Source organism: Budorcas taxicolor, chromosome 21 (assembly GCF_023091745.1).
Source record: "Budorcas taxicolor isolate Tak-1 chromosome 21, Takin1.1, whole genome shotgun sequence".
Taxonomy (NCBI): domain Eukaryota; kingdom Metazoa; phylum Chordata; class Mammalia; order Artiodactyla; family Bovidae; genus Budorcas; species Budorcas taxicolor.
Genome location: NC_068930.1, coordinates 34,016,230 through 34,036,169, shown reverse-complemented (window position 1 = coordinate 34,036,169; position 19,940 = coordinate 34,016,230). Strand labels below are relative to the sequence as shown.

Here is a 19,940-nt window from a genome sequence, read left to right as displayed (position 1 = left end):
TCATTTCAGTATTTTTACACTCACAGGTAATCCTGGCTCTGGTCAGAGGCCATCAGGCCTTCTCTTCTAATTCCCACTCAGATTCACAGTCACCAGGCTGTTTTTTTGCTCCCCTCTCAGGGATGTGAGACTTGCTCACATTAGCTCTCTAATCACACAAATTTGAAAAAAATTAGAGCAGTTAATTTTTCTGGTAAATTAGGTGATGTGTATTTAAGATTGGGCTTCAGATCTAACTTGACTGAAAAGATGTTCTGGGTACATATGTGTGGTGAGTCCAGGCTTTTATTTCTTTTATTTCTCACTGTAATTAAGAGAGTGACCATTCTGGAGCCTACTTCAGTTTCCTGGGTGTTTGCTAAGTTAGGGTGGTTCTTGGAGCCACAGTATCCTGGGCTGGCTACAGCAACTGATGGGGCTCCAGGCAGAGGGCTTTTGGGCTCCTCCCACTTTGAAATACTCCACCTGCAATGGGTTCGCTGTGGGTAGATCCCATGACCAGCTGTTAGGCTAAGGAGAGACTTCTACTAAACACATGCTCCCCTGACTTGCTTTCATGTCCTCCTCCATTTCTTGGGTGTATATTTTTTGAGCATTACTGCATTTATCCAAGTAAGCAGCTGCTGTCCCCAAATAGCAGGAATATTTTCAAAGGCCAAATGTACAGGTTAATGAAATTATCTGTCAATATGACTGGCAAGTGATTGGGAGAAGCCTCTTCATAGTAGCTGGACCACCATCTGCAAATTTCCAAACAAAATATACTTCAAACCCAAGGGACTCAGGATTAGAAGAGGGTATATTTTCTCATAAACGACTCCAGAAACTTTGCTAATCAAATTACCAAGTCAACTGGTAAACATACATGCATCTTAAAAATATGTGCACAGCTTCCCTATGTGTATATGTAATTTTGAGAATACGATTCAAATCACTTGTTACCATTTTCCTTAATTTTGCAAATTCCAGACTAGGGACATGTGAGATGTTAATTTCCAGTTAATGTTTGTTCTAAATGTAATCTGGCTTCTTTATTCAAGGATACTTTCACCATGGACAGCAACGTAAGTGAGGGATGGGAACACTGAAGGAACATCTTGGTAAAGCTGCAAGGCCTGAAACTCACAGCTATTGTGAGAATGTGAGTTGCTTTCTCTTTAAGCAGGAAATTGACACTTTAAAAACAACTCATGTGTTTGGCCTCCCACTCGAAAAATTTTTAAACCAACTTTTAATATATGTCAAGTGACCAGACAGTGTCTGGCACATGAATGTTAGCTATTAGTTCTATTTTTTGAATAGTTTTTGTGGTCTCTTTAAGTGGTATTTTATTTGAAATGCTAATTAGTTACATCATAAAATAGGTTTCTCAAACATTCCTCCAGTGACTAGTTTAAACTCTACTGAGTAGACACAGCATAAAAAATGCTACTACTCTCTACAAGGACACAGGAATAAATGGTGGATGATCCAGTTTTGCAGAAAAAAATCTGGTACCTAGTGTCACAGTGGATTCACATGTGGTTCTGCTATGTCCTGTCTATGCAACTTCAAGGAACTTTCCTTACCTCAGTTTTCTTCCATATACAATGGGAAAGCTAAGACTTTGTTAACGTGTTGAATAGATTAATGAGACATCACAGTTAAAGCACCTAGTGTCTGACATAAAACAATGCACCAAAAAAAGTTAACCATTGCTGTCTATGCTACTGCCCCTGTTTTAAGAACTCTTTTTTTTAAAAAAAAAATTATATATCTGTTTTAATTTAATCAGGAAAACTCCCTTTAGAATGATTCTATTATTTATTACCTTAAAAAAATTGAAATGTAACTTAAAATGTTGTGTTAATTTTAAGTGTATAGCAAAGTGATTCAGTTATACACACATACACACACATATATGTATTGTATATAATTTTCTTTTTCAGATTCTTTTCCAGAGAACTTCTAATTTAATGAGGAAAAAAAGTATGTAATCAATTGTCAAAGAAGACACAATCAAATATTTGTTATAATAGAAGTCTACAAAGTTCTGAGGAATGGCAAGGAATAGCCAATTCATCCCAACTTCCTAGAAACTTCTTTCCCAGGTATCCACTCTCTCATACCTCAAATCTTTGCTCAAATTTCATTTTTTTTAAAGTTGGGCCTTCTCTGACAACACTAACTTAAAATCGTACCCATACCTGCATCCCCTACTACTCCCTTTAATACAGGTTTCTCAGTAGCACTAATGTCTAAAATGCCATCTAACTCATTTATGCTGTTCATTGTCTGTTTCCATGTGCCTGAGGATTTCCATCTGGTTGTTGGTTCCTGGATCCGCAGCAGCCAGATGACACTATCAAGGGACCAGCATGTGCCTGGTGGTGGGGGAACACAGTGGGCAAAACTTGGAGTGGTCCCTCCTATCATAGAGCTTGTGGTCTAACTTGGAAGAGAAGTAGAATCAAGAATGAGATGAGCATGTGGCGGGTAGTGCGCAGCATGAGACATGAGTTTAGACAGAAGCACAGATGTGGACGGTGTCTGGGGAGAAGGATGGTGAAGGGCTGTAGTGGGAGATGAGGTAGAAGGGACGGAGTGGGACCGGATGCTGAAGAGACTTCAGTGCCCTGTGGAGAAGCTTATTGTGCAGGCAGAAGAGATATCAGAGGAATCTGGTGAACAAAGTCATCCTCCCTGACCTTTGTTTCAGAGGGATCGCCTGACCAACAAAGGGCAGACCTGAGGGAAGCTAGCAGCCAGGTAAGGACACACCCTTGGACCTGGAGGCTGACTGGTGTCAACTTCCTCTCCTTTGTCTCTGCCAGATTTCTATCAGCCTCTGCTGCTCTTTCCTTCTGTTGTGCTGTGATTCCCATCTGAATGCAGAGTCCCAAGAAGAGCAAGGAGAGGTAAGAAAGCCTTCCTAAGTGATCAATGCAAAGAGATAGAGGAAAACAATATGGGAAAGACTAGAGAGCCCTTCAAGAAAATCAGAGATACCAAGGGAACATTTCATGCGAAGATGGGCACAAAAAAAGACAGAAACAGTACGGACCTAACAGAAACACAAGATATTAAGGAGAGGTGGAGTGGGGTGCCATTGCCTTCTCCGAAGAATACACAGAAGAACTACACAAAAAAGATATTCATGACCCAGATAACCATGATGGTGTGATCACTCACCTAGAGCCAGACATCCTGGAGTGCGAGGTCAAGTGGGCCTGAGGAAGCATCACTACGAATAAAGCTAGTGGAGGTGATAGAATCCCAGCTGAGCTTTTTCAAATCTTAAAAGATGATGCTGTGAAAGTGCTGTGCTCAATATGCCAGCAAATCTGTAAAACTCAGCAGTGGCCACAGGACTGGAAAAGGTCAGTTTTCATTCCAATCTCAAAGAAAGGCAATGCCAAAGAATGCTCAAACTACTGCACAACTGCACTCGTCTCACATGCTAGCAAAGTAATGCTCAAAATTCTCCAAGCCAGGCTTCAACAATACATGAACCAAGAACTTCCACATGTTCAAGCTGGATTTAGAAAAGGCAGAGGAACCAGAGATCAAATTGCCAACATCCTCTGGGTCACAGAAAAAGCAAGAGAATTCCAGAAAAATATCTACTTCTGCTTCATTGACTACACTAAAACCTTTGACTATGTGGATCACAACAAATTGTGGAAAATTCTTAAAGAGATGGGAATACCAGATCACCTTACCTGCTTCCTGTAAAAAATCCAGAGAAATATGTATGCGAGTCAAGAAGCAACAGTTTTAACTGGACATGGAACAACAGACTGGTTCCAAATTGGGAAAGGAGTATATCAAGGCTGTATATTGTCACTCTGCTTATTTAATTTATACACAGAATACATCATGTGAAATGCTGGGCTGGATGAAGCACAAGCTGAAATCAAAATTGCCAGGAGAAATATCAATAATCTCAGATATGTACATGACACCACCCTTACGGCAGAAAGTGAAGAGGAACTAAGGAGCCTCTTAATAAAAGTGAGAGGAGCATGAAAAAACTGTCTTAAAACTCAACATTCGAAAAAATAAAGATAATGGCATCCAGTTCCATCACTTCATGGCAAATAGATGGGAAAAACATACAGACAGTGACAGACTATATTTTTGGGCTTCAAAATCACTACAGATGGTGACTGAAGCCATGTAATTAAAAGATGCTTGCTCCTTGGAAGAAAAGCTATGACCAACCTAGACAGCATTAAAAAGCAGAGACATTACTTTGCTGACAAAGTTCCATATAGTCATAGCTATGGTTTTCCCAGTAGTCATTTATGGATGTAAGAGATGGACCATAAAGAAAGCTGAGCATGGAAGAATTGATGCTTTAGAGCTGTGACATTGGAGAAGACTTTTGAGAGTCCCTTGAACTGCACAGAGATCAAACCAATCCATCCTAAAGGAAATCAGCCCTGAATATTCATTGGAAGGACTGATGCTGAAGCTGAAGCTCCAATACTTTGGCCACCTGATGCAAAGAACTGACTCAATGGAAAAGATCCTGATGCCTAGAAAGATCAAAGGCAGGAGCAGAAGGGAACAACAGAGGATGAGATGGTGGGATGGCATCACTGACTTGATGGACATGAGTTTGAGCAAACTCAGGGAGTTGAAAATGGACCGGGAAGCCTGGCGTGCTACAGTCTGTGGGGTTGCAAAGAGTTGAACGCGACTGAGTGAAATGAACTGAACTGCTACTGTTTCCCTCTGTTATTCTGTGATTCCCATTCTTGTATGTTTTTAACTTTTCTTTAAAAATCGTATTTTATTTTTAATTGGAGGATAATTACAATATCGTGATGATTTCTGTCATATAGCAACATGAATCAGCCACAAACATACACATGTCCTCTCCTCTTAAACCTCCCTCTTACCTCCCTCCCCATCCCACCCATTTAGGTTGTCACAGAACATCAGCTTTGGATTCCCTACATCAAACAGCAAATATCCATAGCTATCTATTTTACATATGGTAATGTATATGTCTCGATGCTACTCTCTCGACTCTTCCTACCCTCTCCCATCTTCCTACCCTCTCCCTCCCCCATGGTGACCAAAAGTCTGTTCTTTATGTCTGTGTCTTCTTTGTTGCCCTGCAAATAGGATCATCAGTACCATCTTTCTAGATTCCATCAGTTCAGTTCAGTTTAGTTGCTCAGTCATGTCCAACTCTTTGCGACCCCATGAATCGCAGCACACCAGGCCTCCCTGTCTAGCACCAACTCCCAGAGTTCACTCAGATTCACGTCCATCGAGTCAGTGATGCCATCCAGCCATCTCATCCTCGGTCGTCCCCTTCTCCTCCTGCCCCCCATCCCTCCCAGCATCAGAGTCTTTTCCAATGAGTCAACTCTTTGCATGAGGTGGCCAAAGTACTGGAGTTTCAGCTTTAGCATCATTCCTTCCAAAGAAATCCCAGGGCTGATCTCCTTCAGAATGGACTGGTTGGACCTCCCTGCAGTCCAAGGGACTCTCAAGAGTCTTCTCCAACACCACAGTTCAAAAGCATCAATTCTTCGGTACTCAGCCTTCTTCACAGTCCAACTCTCACATCCATACATGACTACTGGAAAAACCATAACCTTGACTAGATGGACCTTAGTCGGCAAAGTAATGTCTCTGCTTTTGAATATGCTATCTAGGCTGATCATAACTTTTCTTCCAAGTAGTTAAGCGTCTTTTAATTTCATGGCTGCAATCACCATCTGCAGTGATTTTGGAGCCCAAAAAATAAAATCTGACATTGTTTCCACTGTTTCCCCATCTATTTCCCATGAAGTGATGGGACCAGATGCCATGATCTTCATTTTCTGAATATTGAGCTTTAAGCCAACTTTTTCACTCTCCTCTTTCACTTTCATCAAAAGGCTTTTTAGTTCCTCTTCACTTTCTCCATAAGGGTGGTGTCATCTGCATATCTGAGGTTATTGATATTTCTCCCAGCAATCTTGATTCCAGCTTGTGCTTCTTCCAGCCCAGCATTTCGCATGATATACTCTGCATATAAGTTAAATAAGCAGGGTGACAATATACAGCCTTGATGTACTCCTTTTCCTATTTGGAACCAGTCTGTTGTTCCATGTCCAGTTCTAACTGTTGCTTCCTGACCTGCATACAAATTTCTCAGGAGGCAGGTCAGGTGGTCTGGTATTCCCATCTCTTTCAGAATTTTCTAGTTTATTGTGATCCACACAGTCAAAGGCTTTGGCATTGTCAATAAAGCAGAAATAGATGTTTTTCTGGAACTCTCTTGCTTTTTCCACGATCCAGCGGATGTTGGCAATTTGATCTCTGGTTCCTCTGCCTTTTCTAAAACCAGCTTGAACATCAGGGAGTTCACGGTTCACGTATTGCTGAAGCCTGGCTTGGAGAATTTTGAGCATTACTTTACTAGTGTGTGAGATGAGTGCAATTATGCAGTAGTTTGAGCATTCTTTGGCATTGCCTTTCTTTGGGATTGGAATGAAAACTGACCTTTTCCAGTCCTGTGGCCACTGCTGAGTTTTCCAAATGTGCTGGCATATTGAGTGCAGCACTTTGACAGCATCATCTTTCAGGATTTGAAATAGCTCAACTGGAATGCCATCACCTCCACTAGCTTTGTTTGTAGTGATGCTTTCTAAGGCCCACTTGACTTCAGATTCCAGGATGTCTGGCTCTAGATGAGTGATCACACCATTGTGATTATATGCATTAATACACAATATTTGTCTTTTCTTTCTGACTTACTTCACTCTGTATAACAGGCTCTTGGTTTACCCATCTCATTAGAACTGTGTACAAACATGTTCTCTTTTATATCCGAGTAATATTCCATGAACTTTTTATTTTGAAATTAATTAATTAAAAACACACAAATAGTTGGTTTTCTTTCACTTACTCTTTTTTAAAAATTGAACTATAGTTGATTTACAATGTTGTTTGAGTTTCAGGTGTACAGCAAAGTGATTGAGCTATACATACATACATAATATGTATCTATATATACATTCTTTTTCAAATTCTTTCCCCTTATAGGTTATTATAAAATACTGAGTATAGTTCCCTCTGCAACACAGTAGGTCCTTATTGGTTATCTATTTTATATTAATACATAGTAGTATGTATCTGTTAATGCAAAACTTCTTAATGATCCTTCTCTGACTTTCCCCTTTGGTAATCATAGGTTTGTTTTCTGTCTGTGGGTCTGTTTCTGTTTTCTAAATAAGTTAATTTGTAGCACTTTTTAAAATTCCACATAAAAGTGATATCATATGATATTTGTCTTTCTCTGTCTGGCTTATTTCACTCAGTATGATAATCTTTAGGTCCATTTATGTTGTTGCAAATGACATTATTTCATTTTTCTTACATGAAAATTTGAGTAATAGTCTATTGTATACATATACCATGCCTTCTTTATTCATTCATCTGTTGATGGGCATTTAAGTCGTTTCCATGTGCTGTGTGTACTTAGTCACTCAGTCGTGTCCAACTCTTTGTGTTCCCATGGACTGTAGCCCACCAGGTTCCTCTGTCCATGGGGATTCTCTAGGCAAGAATACTGGAGTGTGTTGACATGCCCTCCTCTAGGGGATCTTTCCAACCCACGGATTGAACCAGGTCTCTTGCATTGCAGGCAGATTCTTTACTGTCTGAGCCATCAGGGAAGCCCAGGAATACTGGAGTGGGTACCCTTTCCCTTCTCCAGGGGGTCTTCCCAACCCAGGAATCAAACCAGGGTCTCCTGCATTGCAGGCAGATTCTTTACCAGCTGAGCTATCAGGGAAGCCCAAGTTGCTTAAAGTCGCTTCCATAAAAACATACAAATAGTTTAAAAAGTACTACAGAGAGGGCCCATGTACCTTTTACCTAGCTTCTGCCATCACTGAAAATTTTTTACCCTTAGAAAGGTCTGAGACCTCACAATGAAAATAGTTTGTCTTTTGAAACACTTACTTTTGGAAAATTCTTGACCCAAATAACTGAGAACTTAAAGAACCCTCCATGCGCAGGGAGCCTTCCACTTGTGGAAACAGAAGACAGTTTGCAGGGTATATGATGAAAGGACACTCCATGTGTCTCTCCTACTGAAATCACCTTTTTGCCTGGACAGCATGCCTGGAGCAGCTAGTGAGGATCCAAAGAAGTAAATGTAAGCAGGCAGATTGAGGAAGAAAACCACAGAACTGGTGGCGAGTTTATCACTTTTTATTTCTAGTCTCCCTGATGTGAACTCATGTAGCCCAGAACCCAGAAGTGGGCATTAGTTACAAGGGAAGACCTCTGCTCTGGCTCAAGAAGTAAGAAGGGGTATCCAATGTTCAGAAAGAGTGTAGAAATCTCTTATTTATCTTTTTTTTTTCCTTAACAATTTTTTTTTCTCATTTCTCTTGTGTCTTAGACCTCAAGCAATCCTGTGGAGGAATGAGAGATGGCAAGAAATCAGAATAGGAAGGCAGAGAATCTTCCTCTCCAATCAGAAGAGCTGTGAATCCCAGTGGGCGTGGTGAGCCCCGCTGCTATTGCTCTCCCTCTGGCTTCTGCTCAGCTCTGAGATGGGTACAGTCAAATCAAATGTGCAAGAGTGTTGGGCAAACAGAGCTTCAGGGTGCCAGCTGTTGGGCTGGAGAGCTGAGTCCCAGGGACCCAGAACTATCAAGGCAATTAGGATATGGCAGGGGCTTAGGAAAGCAACCCCTTAAAGTTGTTTATGAATTCTTGAGCTGCATGTGTATGGATCTGACCCTAAGTAGATTCCAGGGACCTGGAGCAGTAAAATATGGGGCAAACGATTGCCTAAGTCCCAGATTTGCCAGTAGGTGTACACCAGACAGACCCAACAGCACTTCTCAAAGACTCAGTATTGAAACCGCAATCCACAGAAGTCTTGGGGAAGTGAGGACTTGTGATTTGAACCCGAAGGGGTTAATTACCTCCTAAAACAAAATCTGCTGTAAGATTCACACAATATCTGTTATAAGATTCAATAAACAACCTAAGTCTTAAAACATAATATTCAAATGTCTAGGATACAATCCAAATTTGCTCACCATAACAAAAAACCAAGGAAATATCAACAGCAATGCTGGGATCCCACAGATATTGGAATTATTTGACCAAGACTTTAAAGCAGTTATTATATTTTCCAACAACTAAGACAGAAGAAACACTCTTGAAAAATACAGAAAGCCTCAGCAAACAAACAGAGGCATAAAGAAGAATCAAGTGGAAATGTTAGAAATGAAAAACTTCAACAACTAAAATAAGAAATCATTGGATGGGCTCGGTAACAGAATGGAGATGACAGAGGATTCAGTAATTTTATAAGTAGATCAACAGAAGTGAATAATTGACAGAAAATATCAAAAAAGGAAATGATTATAACTGTAGGGATATGTAGGACAGTAACAAAAGTTTTAACATTTATATCATCGAAGTCCCGTTAGGAGATGAAAAAAATGTCCAGTAGAAAATCTTAGAAGAAATAATAGCTGAAAGGCTCGTTTACTATTAGAAGGCAATCAATGCAATACATTATATTAGCAGTTTAAAGAAGAGAAACAACTCAATCATATCAATTGATGTAGAAGATGCATTTGGAAAAAAAAAAAACTGTTCATAATAAAACTCTCAGCAAACTAGGAACAGAAAGGTATTTTCTTCACCTGACAAAGAACATCAACCAAACCCACTCTGCATAATGGTAAAAGATGGAAAGCTTTCGCCCAAAGACCAAGAACAAGGCAAGGATGTTCCCTTTCATCACTCTTATTCAACATTTTACTGGAGGTTTTAGCTAGTGCAATAAATAGGAATAAGTGAAGAATAAGTCAAGAAAAATAAATAAAAGGCATATATTAGGAAGGAAACAACATAATTGCAGAAATAGAAATTTTTAAGGAACAGACATACACACACACTTGAACAAATAACTGAGTGTAGTATAATTGTAGGATGTAAGAACAGCATGCAAAAATCAATTATATTCTTACATACCAGCAATGAACAATTAGAAAATGAACTTAAACCATATATAGAAGTTCAATTTCTCCACAAAGATGTATCTTACAAAATATGTATAGGATCTAATATGCTAAAAACTATAAACTGTTAATGAATAACTCAAACAAGCCCTAAATAAATGGAAAATATGGCTACAATGTCATCATGGATTCAAAGACATAACATAGTTGGCAATAATTTATAGATTTACCATAATTCCAATAAAAATTTCAGCAGGAAATTTTATAGGTAGAGGTACCCTAATCCTCAAGTTTATAGGGAAAGGCAAAAGTACAGGCTACTTGAAACACTTTTGAAAAAGAAAGCTGAAAGAATCATGGTGATTTTAAGATTTGCTACAAAGCTATAGTAATCAAGACAGTACAGCATTGGCAAAAGAATGGATATACCAATCAATAAAACTGAATTGACATCAATCGTTTCCTATATACACACTTAGTTTGTGATAACTATGTAAATACAATTCAAAAGAGGAAGGATAATCTTCAAAAAATGGTTTTAACAACTGGTCATCTATATGCATAAAAATGAAGCTTGCTCTAAATCTCACATGTTATATTAAAATCAGCCCCAAATGAGTCAGACATCACAACTTTTGAGTTCACACAGGAGAAAATCTTCATGACCTGGTTATGCAAAGGTTCTTAGATGCATCACCCAATGCATAATCCATAAAAGGAAAAAATGATAAACTGGATTCCAGCAAAATTAAAAACTTCTGCTCTGCCAAGAGCACTGCTAAGAGAGTGAAAAGTCAAGTACAGACCGGGAGAAAATATTTACAAATCACGTATCTGACAAAGGATTTATACTCAGAATATATAATGAACTTTCAAAACTCAACTGTAAAAAACAGCAACCTAATTTTGCTGAGAAATTGGGAAAAGGCTTGAACAGACATTTCACCAGGGAGAATACACCAATGGAAAATAACCTGAAAACAATTGAGCATCATTAGTCACTGGGGAAACTGTAACTAAAATGATGAGGAAATGACATTCTAAACCTACAATGGCTAAATTTTTTAAAAAAAGCCAATTGTGGTGAGGATGTGGAGTAGCTAGAACTCCCACATGTTTCTGGTAGAAATACTAAATGGTACTGCACTCTGGAAAACAGTTTGGCAATTTCTTTTAGACCATTTGAAATAGCAATCCCTCTGCTGTGTTTACCCTAGAAAAATTAAAATTGTGTTCACAAAAGCCCTGTCCTCAGATGTATCGTAGTTCTAGTTATAACTGCAAAAAACTGGAGACGACTGAATGCCTCCCACTGTTGAGTGGCTAAACAGTCCATGGTCTGTCTCTACAATAGGTATATCACTCAGCAGAACAAAGGAACAAACTATAGACAAGCACATCAGCTCAGATGAATCTCAAAGCAACTATGCTGAGTGAAAAGAAGCCCATTTGAAAAGGTTAGGTTCTTTGTGACTCCATGCATATGATGTTCTCAAAAGAGACAAAACCAAAGTGATAAAAAATGGAATGGGGGTTGCCAGTGGCCAGGGCTGGGGAAGGCACGGCTGTAAGAGAGCAGGAGGAGTTCTTGGGGCTGATAAGACGGTTCTGTGCTCGGAGAGAGGTAGTAATGGCACAATCTACACACGTGTTCAAATTCTTAGAACGCTACACAAAAAGTTATTTTCTTGCCTTTTCCCTTAAAAAATAAAATTAAAGAAAAAAAGCTGAAAGCTGTTGCTTCCAGTTGAAGACTAACCACATATCAATGGCAAGGTCAGCACTACCTGCAAAGAAGGCAACAGCAGACAAGACCTTCATCTGCTACTGTTTGAGCATCTCTAAAAGCTGGTCACGCCACCCACCAAGCATTTACATCACAACTTCTAATGTTCACGATCACCCTAGAAGGTGGGTTAGGTTCAATGTATAGACAAACACTAAGGCTTAAGGGAAATAAAACAATCTTCCCTACATCTTTTAGCCAGTAAATTGTCCAGTCTGGACTTATCCCAGTCCTTGTTGCCAACCTCATTGTAAACCTACTTCCCTACATGACTGCTCACTAAAACTAAGAAAAGCAGTGAAAAGCTATCAGGGAAACATTAGAATAGCCCTTTGATTCACATACATCACATATATTCTCTAAACATATTTCATTCTAAACTCCAAGAATGTTTGAAATTCTGGGAGGTTCAGGGAAATTTAGAAATGACTCCCATTCTATCAGAATCCTCCAATAGCTCTGAGGATTCAGCGGAGTATAAGACCGTGGGACTTCTGCGCTAGTGTGGGAGACTGATACTACCATAAGTAAGGTAATATAACATGGATAACATAACAGTAACAACATGACTCATGTTACGAAGAATATAAAGCAGGGCAAGAGAATAGACAAGGATTAGGGGTGCTAGATTTGATATGGTAATCAGGGTAAGTTAAATAAACACACTATATACAAAATGTACTTAAGTTTCCATGGGTCTATCCTTCACGGAAGTACTGGCATTGTGTATTGTTTCTTCCTAGCCATGGGAACTCCTTTCACATGGAGCTCAGAGAAGGGAAGTAAACCTCCTATTGGAATAAAACTGTCACAATAGGTATTCTTGACATAGGAACAATAAACATAAAGTAAAAGACCTTAAAAAAAAAAAAAGAATCCTCCAATGGGGAGGTCTTAATTTTCAACAGGACAGAATATTACCTCCAACCATGCAAATGTACAGTGAGCCATATTTTTCCTTAAGGGAATGAAGGAATCATTGTGACTTACACTATTTGACCAAGTATTTGCTAATTTCACAAGGAGGAATTTATATATTTGGAGCAAAGAGTAATTGTTTATAACGCCTCTTTCACACACATGACTCCCCTGAGAAGCTGTAATCGGTTCTTCCCACTTCTTCTTACTCCACCACAAAAAAAGAGAAAAGAAATTGTAAAAATATGCAAAATAAGTCAATTTTAGAGACTGAAACTAAACATTACTTTTATTTCATTATAGCTGAATACCTATCTCAAAACATTCTAAATATAGACCAAGCACATTTTTCATGTAGTGAATGATATCCACTCTAAAAGCTTGAGGATGAATTTGCCTTCTTGCTTGTGAATTATTGTCAACTATTTTGTTGGCTATTAGGTGTTTTTTTCAACAAAAACCTTGGCCTGAAATATTTTTGTCTCAGCTAAGACACAGATAAGAAGCTCAGGTCTTCAATAAAAGTGTTTCTCTTAAATGGTTTCTAATTTCTGTTTTACTGAATATATTTTCTTTAAAAAACAGCCATTGATAGATTTTGACTCAATATCTAGAAGCTTTAATGCAAAGCAAAACCAAGTGAATGCCTTCTGTTCTTTCACTATAGAGAGTTGGGTGATCTATTCAATTCCCAAAAAAAAGTCAAGAGTAACAAAAGGAATTCCATCATTCACACCCTCTTTGACTTTTTAAGGAGTCCAAGTACCACCTTTGTCAGGTAAGAGAAAACTCATCTTTTGTCACTGAGTTGGGGGCAGTTATGACCAAGAGGGGTGGTTTGGGGGACCTGGAAGAGACCTACCTTCCAGCAGGTCTCTGGCCAGACCAGGTTCTGCCCCCGTAGACCGAACAAAGTCTGACAGGACTGCGTCCATATCAAGAGTCATAGGATCGTGTAGGAGGGCCGCCCAACACTCAGCCGAGGTGGGGTTTGGAAGCAGGCTAGAAACCATCCATCTGCGGAGAGAACAGAGAGGCAAACGTGATGGAAAGAAGAAACCAGTTCCGCTTGGCGTGACACATATCTGAGCCAGGGTGGGACAATGCCTGATTATTTGCGTGCAACAGTAAATAATAAAAGTCAGACTCAAATGCCATTCCCTTTGTAGGTGCCACAGGAGAGAGAAGGCATTCCCAGTTCAGTCTTCCTACCCTGAGCGCATGTTTAGCTGCTCAGTCATGTCCAACTCTTTGAGACCCCACGGACTGTGGCCCACCAGGCTCCTCTGTCCATGGGATTTTCCAGGCAAGAATACTAGATTGGGTTGCCATTTCCTACTCCAGGGGAATCTTCTCAACTCAGGGGTCAAACCCACATCTCCTGCACTGGCAGGCAGATTCTTTACCTCTGAGCTATTGGGGAAGCCCACTTCCCATCTCAGATTATGTCAATTCCAGTGATAACCAACTGAAAAGAAGATAGACTTGGTTGTTCTAAAATAATCAAACACTTAATGAATCTTAGAGAGATTAATTGAGAGCTGCTAACACTTCCACTTGGACTGCAAGCAGATCCAACCAGTCCATTCTGAAGGAGATCAGCCCTGGGATTTCTTTGGAAGGAATGATGCTAAAGCTGAAACTCCAGTACTTTGGCCAGCTCATGTGAAGAGTTGACTCATTGGAAAAGACTCTGATGCTGGGAGGGATTGGGGGCCGGAGGAGAAGGGGACGACAGAGGATGAGATGGCTGGGTGGCATCACTGACTTGATGGACGTGAGTCTGAGTGAACTCTGGGAGTTGGTGATAGACAGGGAGGCCTGGCGTGCTGCGATTCATGGGGTCGCAAAGAGTCGGACACGACTGAGCGACTGAACTGAACTGAACACTTCCACAAATGTAATTGTGTTGCTGCTATATTCTACCTACATCTTAAACAGTGACCCATCCCCATGCCCACTTCAGTCCTTACTTGGCTCTTAGGAAATATTCCACATCAACCCAGAGTCGGCAGAAATACTATGCTTGCTGAAGAGGATAAATCATTTGCCATTTTTCCAAGAGTTGTCATACTCACAAGAACAATCAATAAAATTCATAAAGATCTCAAATTTCCTAGCAGAATAATCCATTAGAGGAATAAAATGTCACCCTGTAGCTTGATCACAGGCTAACTGCACCAGGCAGCTGCTCGGGAGAAACAGACAGTACATGGCATATGAGGGTGACTTCCACCAGTAAACTGGTAACATGGTCATGCCTGATAAAGCACAAATGCACCCTCTGTCTCCATCAAGAAGGGGTCGGCAAGTTACAGTCCACTACTTTGTGAATAACGTTTTATTGGAACCAGCCCTGCCCACTCCCTGTCATACTATCCGTGGTCATTTTTGCATGTGGCTGAGTCAAGCAATTAAAACAGAAACTGTTAAGATCCATGGAACCAAACATATTTACTATTTGGACCTTCACAGAAAGTTTGCTAGGTATAAATGATGGAAAATATTATCCTGGTGAGCATCTAATTAATTTTGCAAGCCATGGGGGTGAGTTTAAATCCCATGCCACTGATGAGAATCCCCTGTTCCTTTTTCACTTGGATGGGCTCTGCTCGAGCATGAGGTCTGTGCCGACTGCTGCTGCTTTAGAGCCAGAACTGCTGGCCTAATCCCCACCCCAGCTCGGCCCCTGTGGTAAGAGGTAACATGCTGTGTTACCTCTCTGAGTCCACCTGAGCATCTGTAAGACTTGGGGAAGTAAGCTCATCGAAGGTGCCAGGCCATGAGGATGGAGGAATAAGACAGTGGTGTCTGTGACGTCAGACACTCAGTGTCCCTACACCAGCTTGCACGTGGCTCTAACTGGGGTGTGATTTTTGGGTTGGTGTGGCTTGACAATAAGAAAATGATTTGACCTAACGTATATGGTTCCAGTTAGGAGATTGCTGTCTTCCTTCTATCCATGTACCGGGGCCTCGGCCAGGAGAGCCACTTCTTTGGTCACTTCCACCTGGAGGACAAAGCAGAAGATAAGAGTGTGTTACTCTCCTGACGGACAGAGGCTGAGGCTTTGCTTCGTGTCATAGGAGGCACACCCGGGGCTCAGCCGACTGTCTGAATCAGGCCCGTTTTCTCCTTGGGCACCTGCCTATCAGGTGGCCATCACCTCCCAAACATGGGGGCTTCTGCAAGGGGGGTAGTATCTCAAATTTCCTCTTTGTAACCAGTACTTATATTTCAGAGAGTATCCTTTTCCCATCACAGACCTGTTTTCAATCTTAATAGTAAGCACCTCATCAATACATTGAATCTTGCATATTTTTAATTATTATAACATATATAACATGAAATCACCATTTTAACTATTTAAGAGTGCATTTAAGTGACATTAAATATGTTCTACATTATTATGCACCCATCATCACCACCATCATCTCTGGAACTTTTTCATGTTGTCCAGTGGAAACTCTGCCCCATTAAACATGAACTCCCTCCCCCAGCCCCTGGAAACCATCGCTCTACTTTGTTTCTAAATTTGACAGTACCAGGATCCTCTTAACAAATCACATATTTGTCCCCTGTTGACTGGTCTATTTTGCTCAGCATGGGGTCTTCCAAGGCGCATGTGTGCTGTAGCAAGTGTTGGGATTTCTTTCCATTTTAAGGCTCATCTTAGCTGGGGATGCTGTCAGAAAATGCCACAGATTGGATGGCTCAAACAAGGGACATGGATTTCTCAGAGTTCTGGAGGCTGGCAAGTCTGAGATCAAAGTGCTAGTATCTTGTGAGATTTGGCATCTGGTGAGAGCCCATATTCTGGCTGCAGATGCCACCTTCTCCCTGGGTCCTCATGTGGCAAGGACACAAATAGCAGCATGGGGGCTCCATCCTCACAATCTCATCTAAACCCAATTACCTCCCGCTGGTTAGACCTCCTAATACCATCACATTGGGGGGTTAGGGTTTCAGCACATGAATTTTGGGAGGATATACCATGCGGCCACAAAAAGGCTGAGTAACATTCCACTGTATGGATAGACCAGACCTTGTGTAGCCATTCATCCGTAGCTGCACACTTGGTTGTTTCCATCTTTGGGCCACTGCGTGTAACTCAGCTTGCACCATTTCTACACTGACACCAAGCCCCTGTGCTGAGACCAGTGCTGTGATGAAGACTCATGCCACACCTCCTCCTCTGTGCCTTGTCCTCTGCACAGACAGAAATTAAAGGGTGGACTTCAAAAGAACTTTTCACCATATTCAAGTATAAACATGGGTGCAGCAAGAGGTTAATGTGCATGTCCCCTGGAAAACTTCTTTCTTTCATTAAAAAACTATCATTTATTTATTTTCGGCTGTGCTGGGTCTTTGCTATCAGATGTGGGCTTTCTCTAGTTGCGGCGAGTGGGGGCTACTCCCTAGGCGCGGTGCACAGGTTTCTCCTGGTGGTGTCTTCTCTTGTTGCAGAGCGTGGGCTCTAGGGCAAGTAGGCTCCAGTAGTTGCAGCATGGCCTTAGAATCTTCCTGGGCCAGGACTGAACCCACGTCCCCTGCACTGGCAGGTAGATTCTTAACCACTGGACCACTAGGGAAATCCAAGACTTATTTCTTAAATCTAATGCCCCCACCACACTGAGGCCCCACATTCAAGCACTGTGATGACACAGGAGGAGCCAGGCCAATGGGGACATGGGCTCCCAGCCATCTTGGCCATCAACACCCCTGCCCCCTAATGCCAATCCTCCAGAGAGCACTGTTGGGCCCCACGACCCACCCTTCATGGCCAAGGCACCCCTGGCCTGTCCTAACCCTGTGAGGACCAGGGAGGCCATGTCCAGGCTCTGCATCTTGGCCCCTGGATACAACTTCTCTGAGGGTCTTGCCTACTGTCCTGGGGACAGGGGCATGTCAAGCTCTTTCCACTGTGGCTTTGTCTTGGGAGAGGCAGTGCAGTCCAGGGACGGGGCTTGACCCTGGAATCAGCCTCTCTTGGTGCCAAAATAGCTCCATCACCACTCCTGTGAGGCCTCAGGTATACCATTTCAGTTTCCTCATTGGTGGATCAGAATCATAACAGTACCTCTTAGCTGGTCTAAAGTCTGAAGGAGTTAGTGCATGAAACACACTGGCCCACAGGGCATGCTCAGTAAGTGTGAGCTATTATCCAACCTGTGATGATGAGGACCACCCTCGCCTGCCCAGGCCTCCACCAAGGAGCAGAACTGCTGCCTCTGGAAGCACTGAAGAGCTAGCCTAGATGGCAGAAGGGGTGCGTGCTGCCCTCAGCCAGTCCTCCTGGACAAACCAGAAAGCTTGCTAACTGATTACCTGTAGGCATGCACCCAGACAGGTAGGTGCCTGCTCCCAGGAGCAACAGAGGCACCAAGTGCCCCCCATCCCGCCCCCTATCACTCTCAGACACAGGCAGGATGACCAACACCCTCTTTCCTAGCTGGACCTCAGTCCCTGAGTCCAGACGGATACAAAGGCCTGAAAATGCACAGTAGGACCCTGGGGAGAACCCGGGAGGGGGTTCAAGGTGACCATCCAAGCCCATTCCTGGGCTCTGTCCACTCCCTGCAAAATATAGGGCTTTGGCCAGAATATTCTGTTTCTGGCCAGAAACAGAATATTCTGGCCAATCACTGCCCATGTTCCAAGGACCAGGCCCCTAGCTAGGCGTTTTCCTAAAACCATGTTGGGGGACATGCTCTTTATCCTTGATAGGTATTAAAAAAAATAATTTGTATGCTAATTTTAAAAATGTTATACATTTTAACATAGGATTTATTTATTTTTAATGACATATATATTTGATTTACAATATTGTGTTAGTTTCAGGTGTACAGTGAAGTGATTCAGATATATATACATATACTCTTTCAGATTCTTTTTCCTTTATAGGTTATTACAAGATATTGAGTACAGTTCCCTGTGCTACACAGTAGGCCCTTGTTATCTACTGAGTAGGTATTTGCATGATTCCTCTCTGTGCGTGAGGTGATGGAGGTTTGAGAAGGGAGAGCCAGGCAGTGCTGTTGAGATGTACCCTGGTCTTTCCCTTGGGCTGAGAGCTGTCCCCCGCCCTTGACCTTCTCCTCCACAGGCAGACAGACTGGACCGACAGTTCTCCTGCTGGGAGCCTCTCAAGGCTCACTTGGAAGCCCAGAGCCCAGAGGTGCTTCCCATGCCCTTCTCTCTGGGCCCCTGCAGCCTGGCCTAGCCCCTCACACCCCTGGCTCCCTCCTTCCCTCCCTCCCAGGCCCCTGACTCCGCAAGGTCACAGTCCCGAGAGGGTGTTCTGCGCGCTCACAGGCACTCTGGACTGCCTGTCACATATGGGGTGTCTCCTGTGTGGCTCAGTGTCCTGCTGACCCCTGATCAACCCTAGCCATGCTCGGTCCCAGCAGTGCTGCCTGAACCCCTGTGACAGCGTAAACTGTCATGCTACCTTCGCCGGGACCCCAACCAGAGAAGACAGAAGCAACTGCCACAGAAGAGGTCCTCTTGACACACTGATTTCTCAGGCTCCCCCTTGTGTGCGCGCGCACACACACACACACACACACACACACACACACACAGGACTGTGGGTGTCACATGTGGAGGCTGGGGGCCTGGCTCATTTCACGCTTTGGGAAATATGGCTAAAACTGCACTCTACTCCCATTTTTTTACATATTAGGCTTTTGTTTCTTATTAAATCAGCAAGTTGATGTCAAGTTTAAATGATAAGCTCCTAAGGTTTATACAACCAATTAAAACAAAGGACGGCCCAGCTTCCTAGAAAGCACTCCAAGCATTTGTCTCTTTGCTTGGGTAAGTTAGCTTCATTACATACGAGAATGTGGGCCAGTTTTGGATTTCACCCTGAGAACACCCAAGGTTTCGAACCAACAAATGCACAACACCAAGAGTGAACCCTAATGGACATTATGGACTTTGGGTGATAAGGATGGGCTAGTGTCAGTTCATCGATTGTAACACATGTATTGCCTTGGTGTGGGATGCTGACAGTGGTGGAGGCCATGTGTGTGGGGACAGGAGTTACATGGTAACAGTCCACACCTTCTGCTCAGCTTTGCTGTATACTTAAAACTGCTCTAAAAACTATCTATTAAAGGGTTTTATTTTTCACATTGAAAGCACTGACGCAGATGGATTTGATCTTGGCGTATCAAGTGAGGAATAGATTCAATTTTAGCATTTTTCCTGTCTATCCAACTGTTTCAACACAACTTAAGAGCAAAACCCATCAG

The 19,940-nt window shown here is 42.0% G+C and overlaps 1 protein-coding gene across 1 annotated transcript in view; it reads right to left on the bottom strand.

Annotated features, from left to right (window-relative positions):
- OTUD7A (OTU deubiquitinase 7A) overlaps positions 1-15,691 on the bottom strand; it is a 162,195-nt gene extending 146,504 nt beyond the window's left edge. The window contains exons 1-2 of the mRNA XM_052659938.1: positions 15,597-15,691; positions 13,544-13,698 (exon numbers count right to left, since the gene is read on the bottom strand). Coding sequence (XP_052515898.1) covers positions 13,544-13,694 — 151 coding nt within the window. The 5' untranslated portion in view covers positions 13,695-13,698; positions 15,597-15,691. The remainder of the gene's footprint in view (positions 1-13,543; positions 13,699-15,596) is intronic.
- Between the last annotated feature and the right edge of the window lie 4,249 nt (positions 15,692-19,940).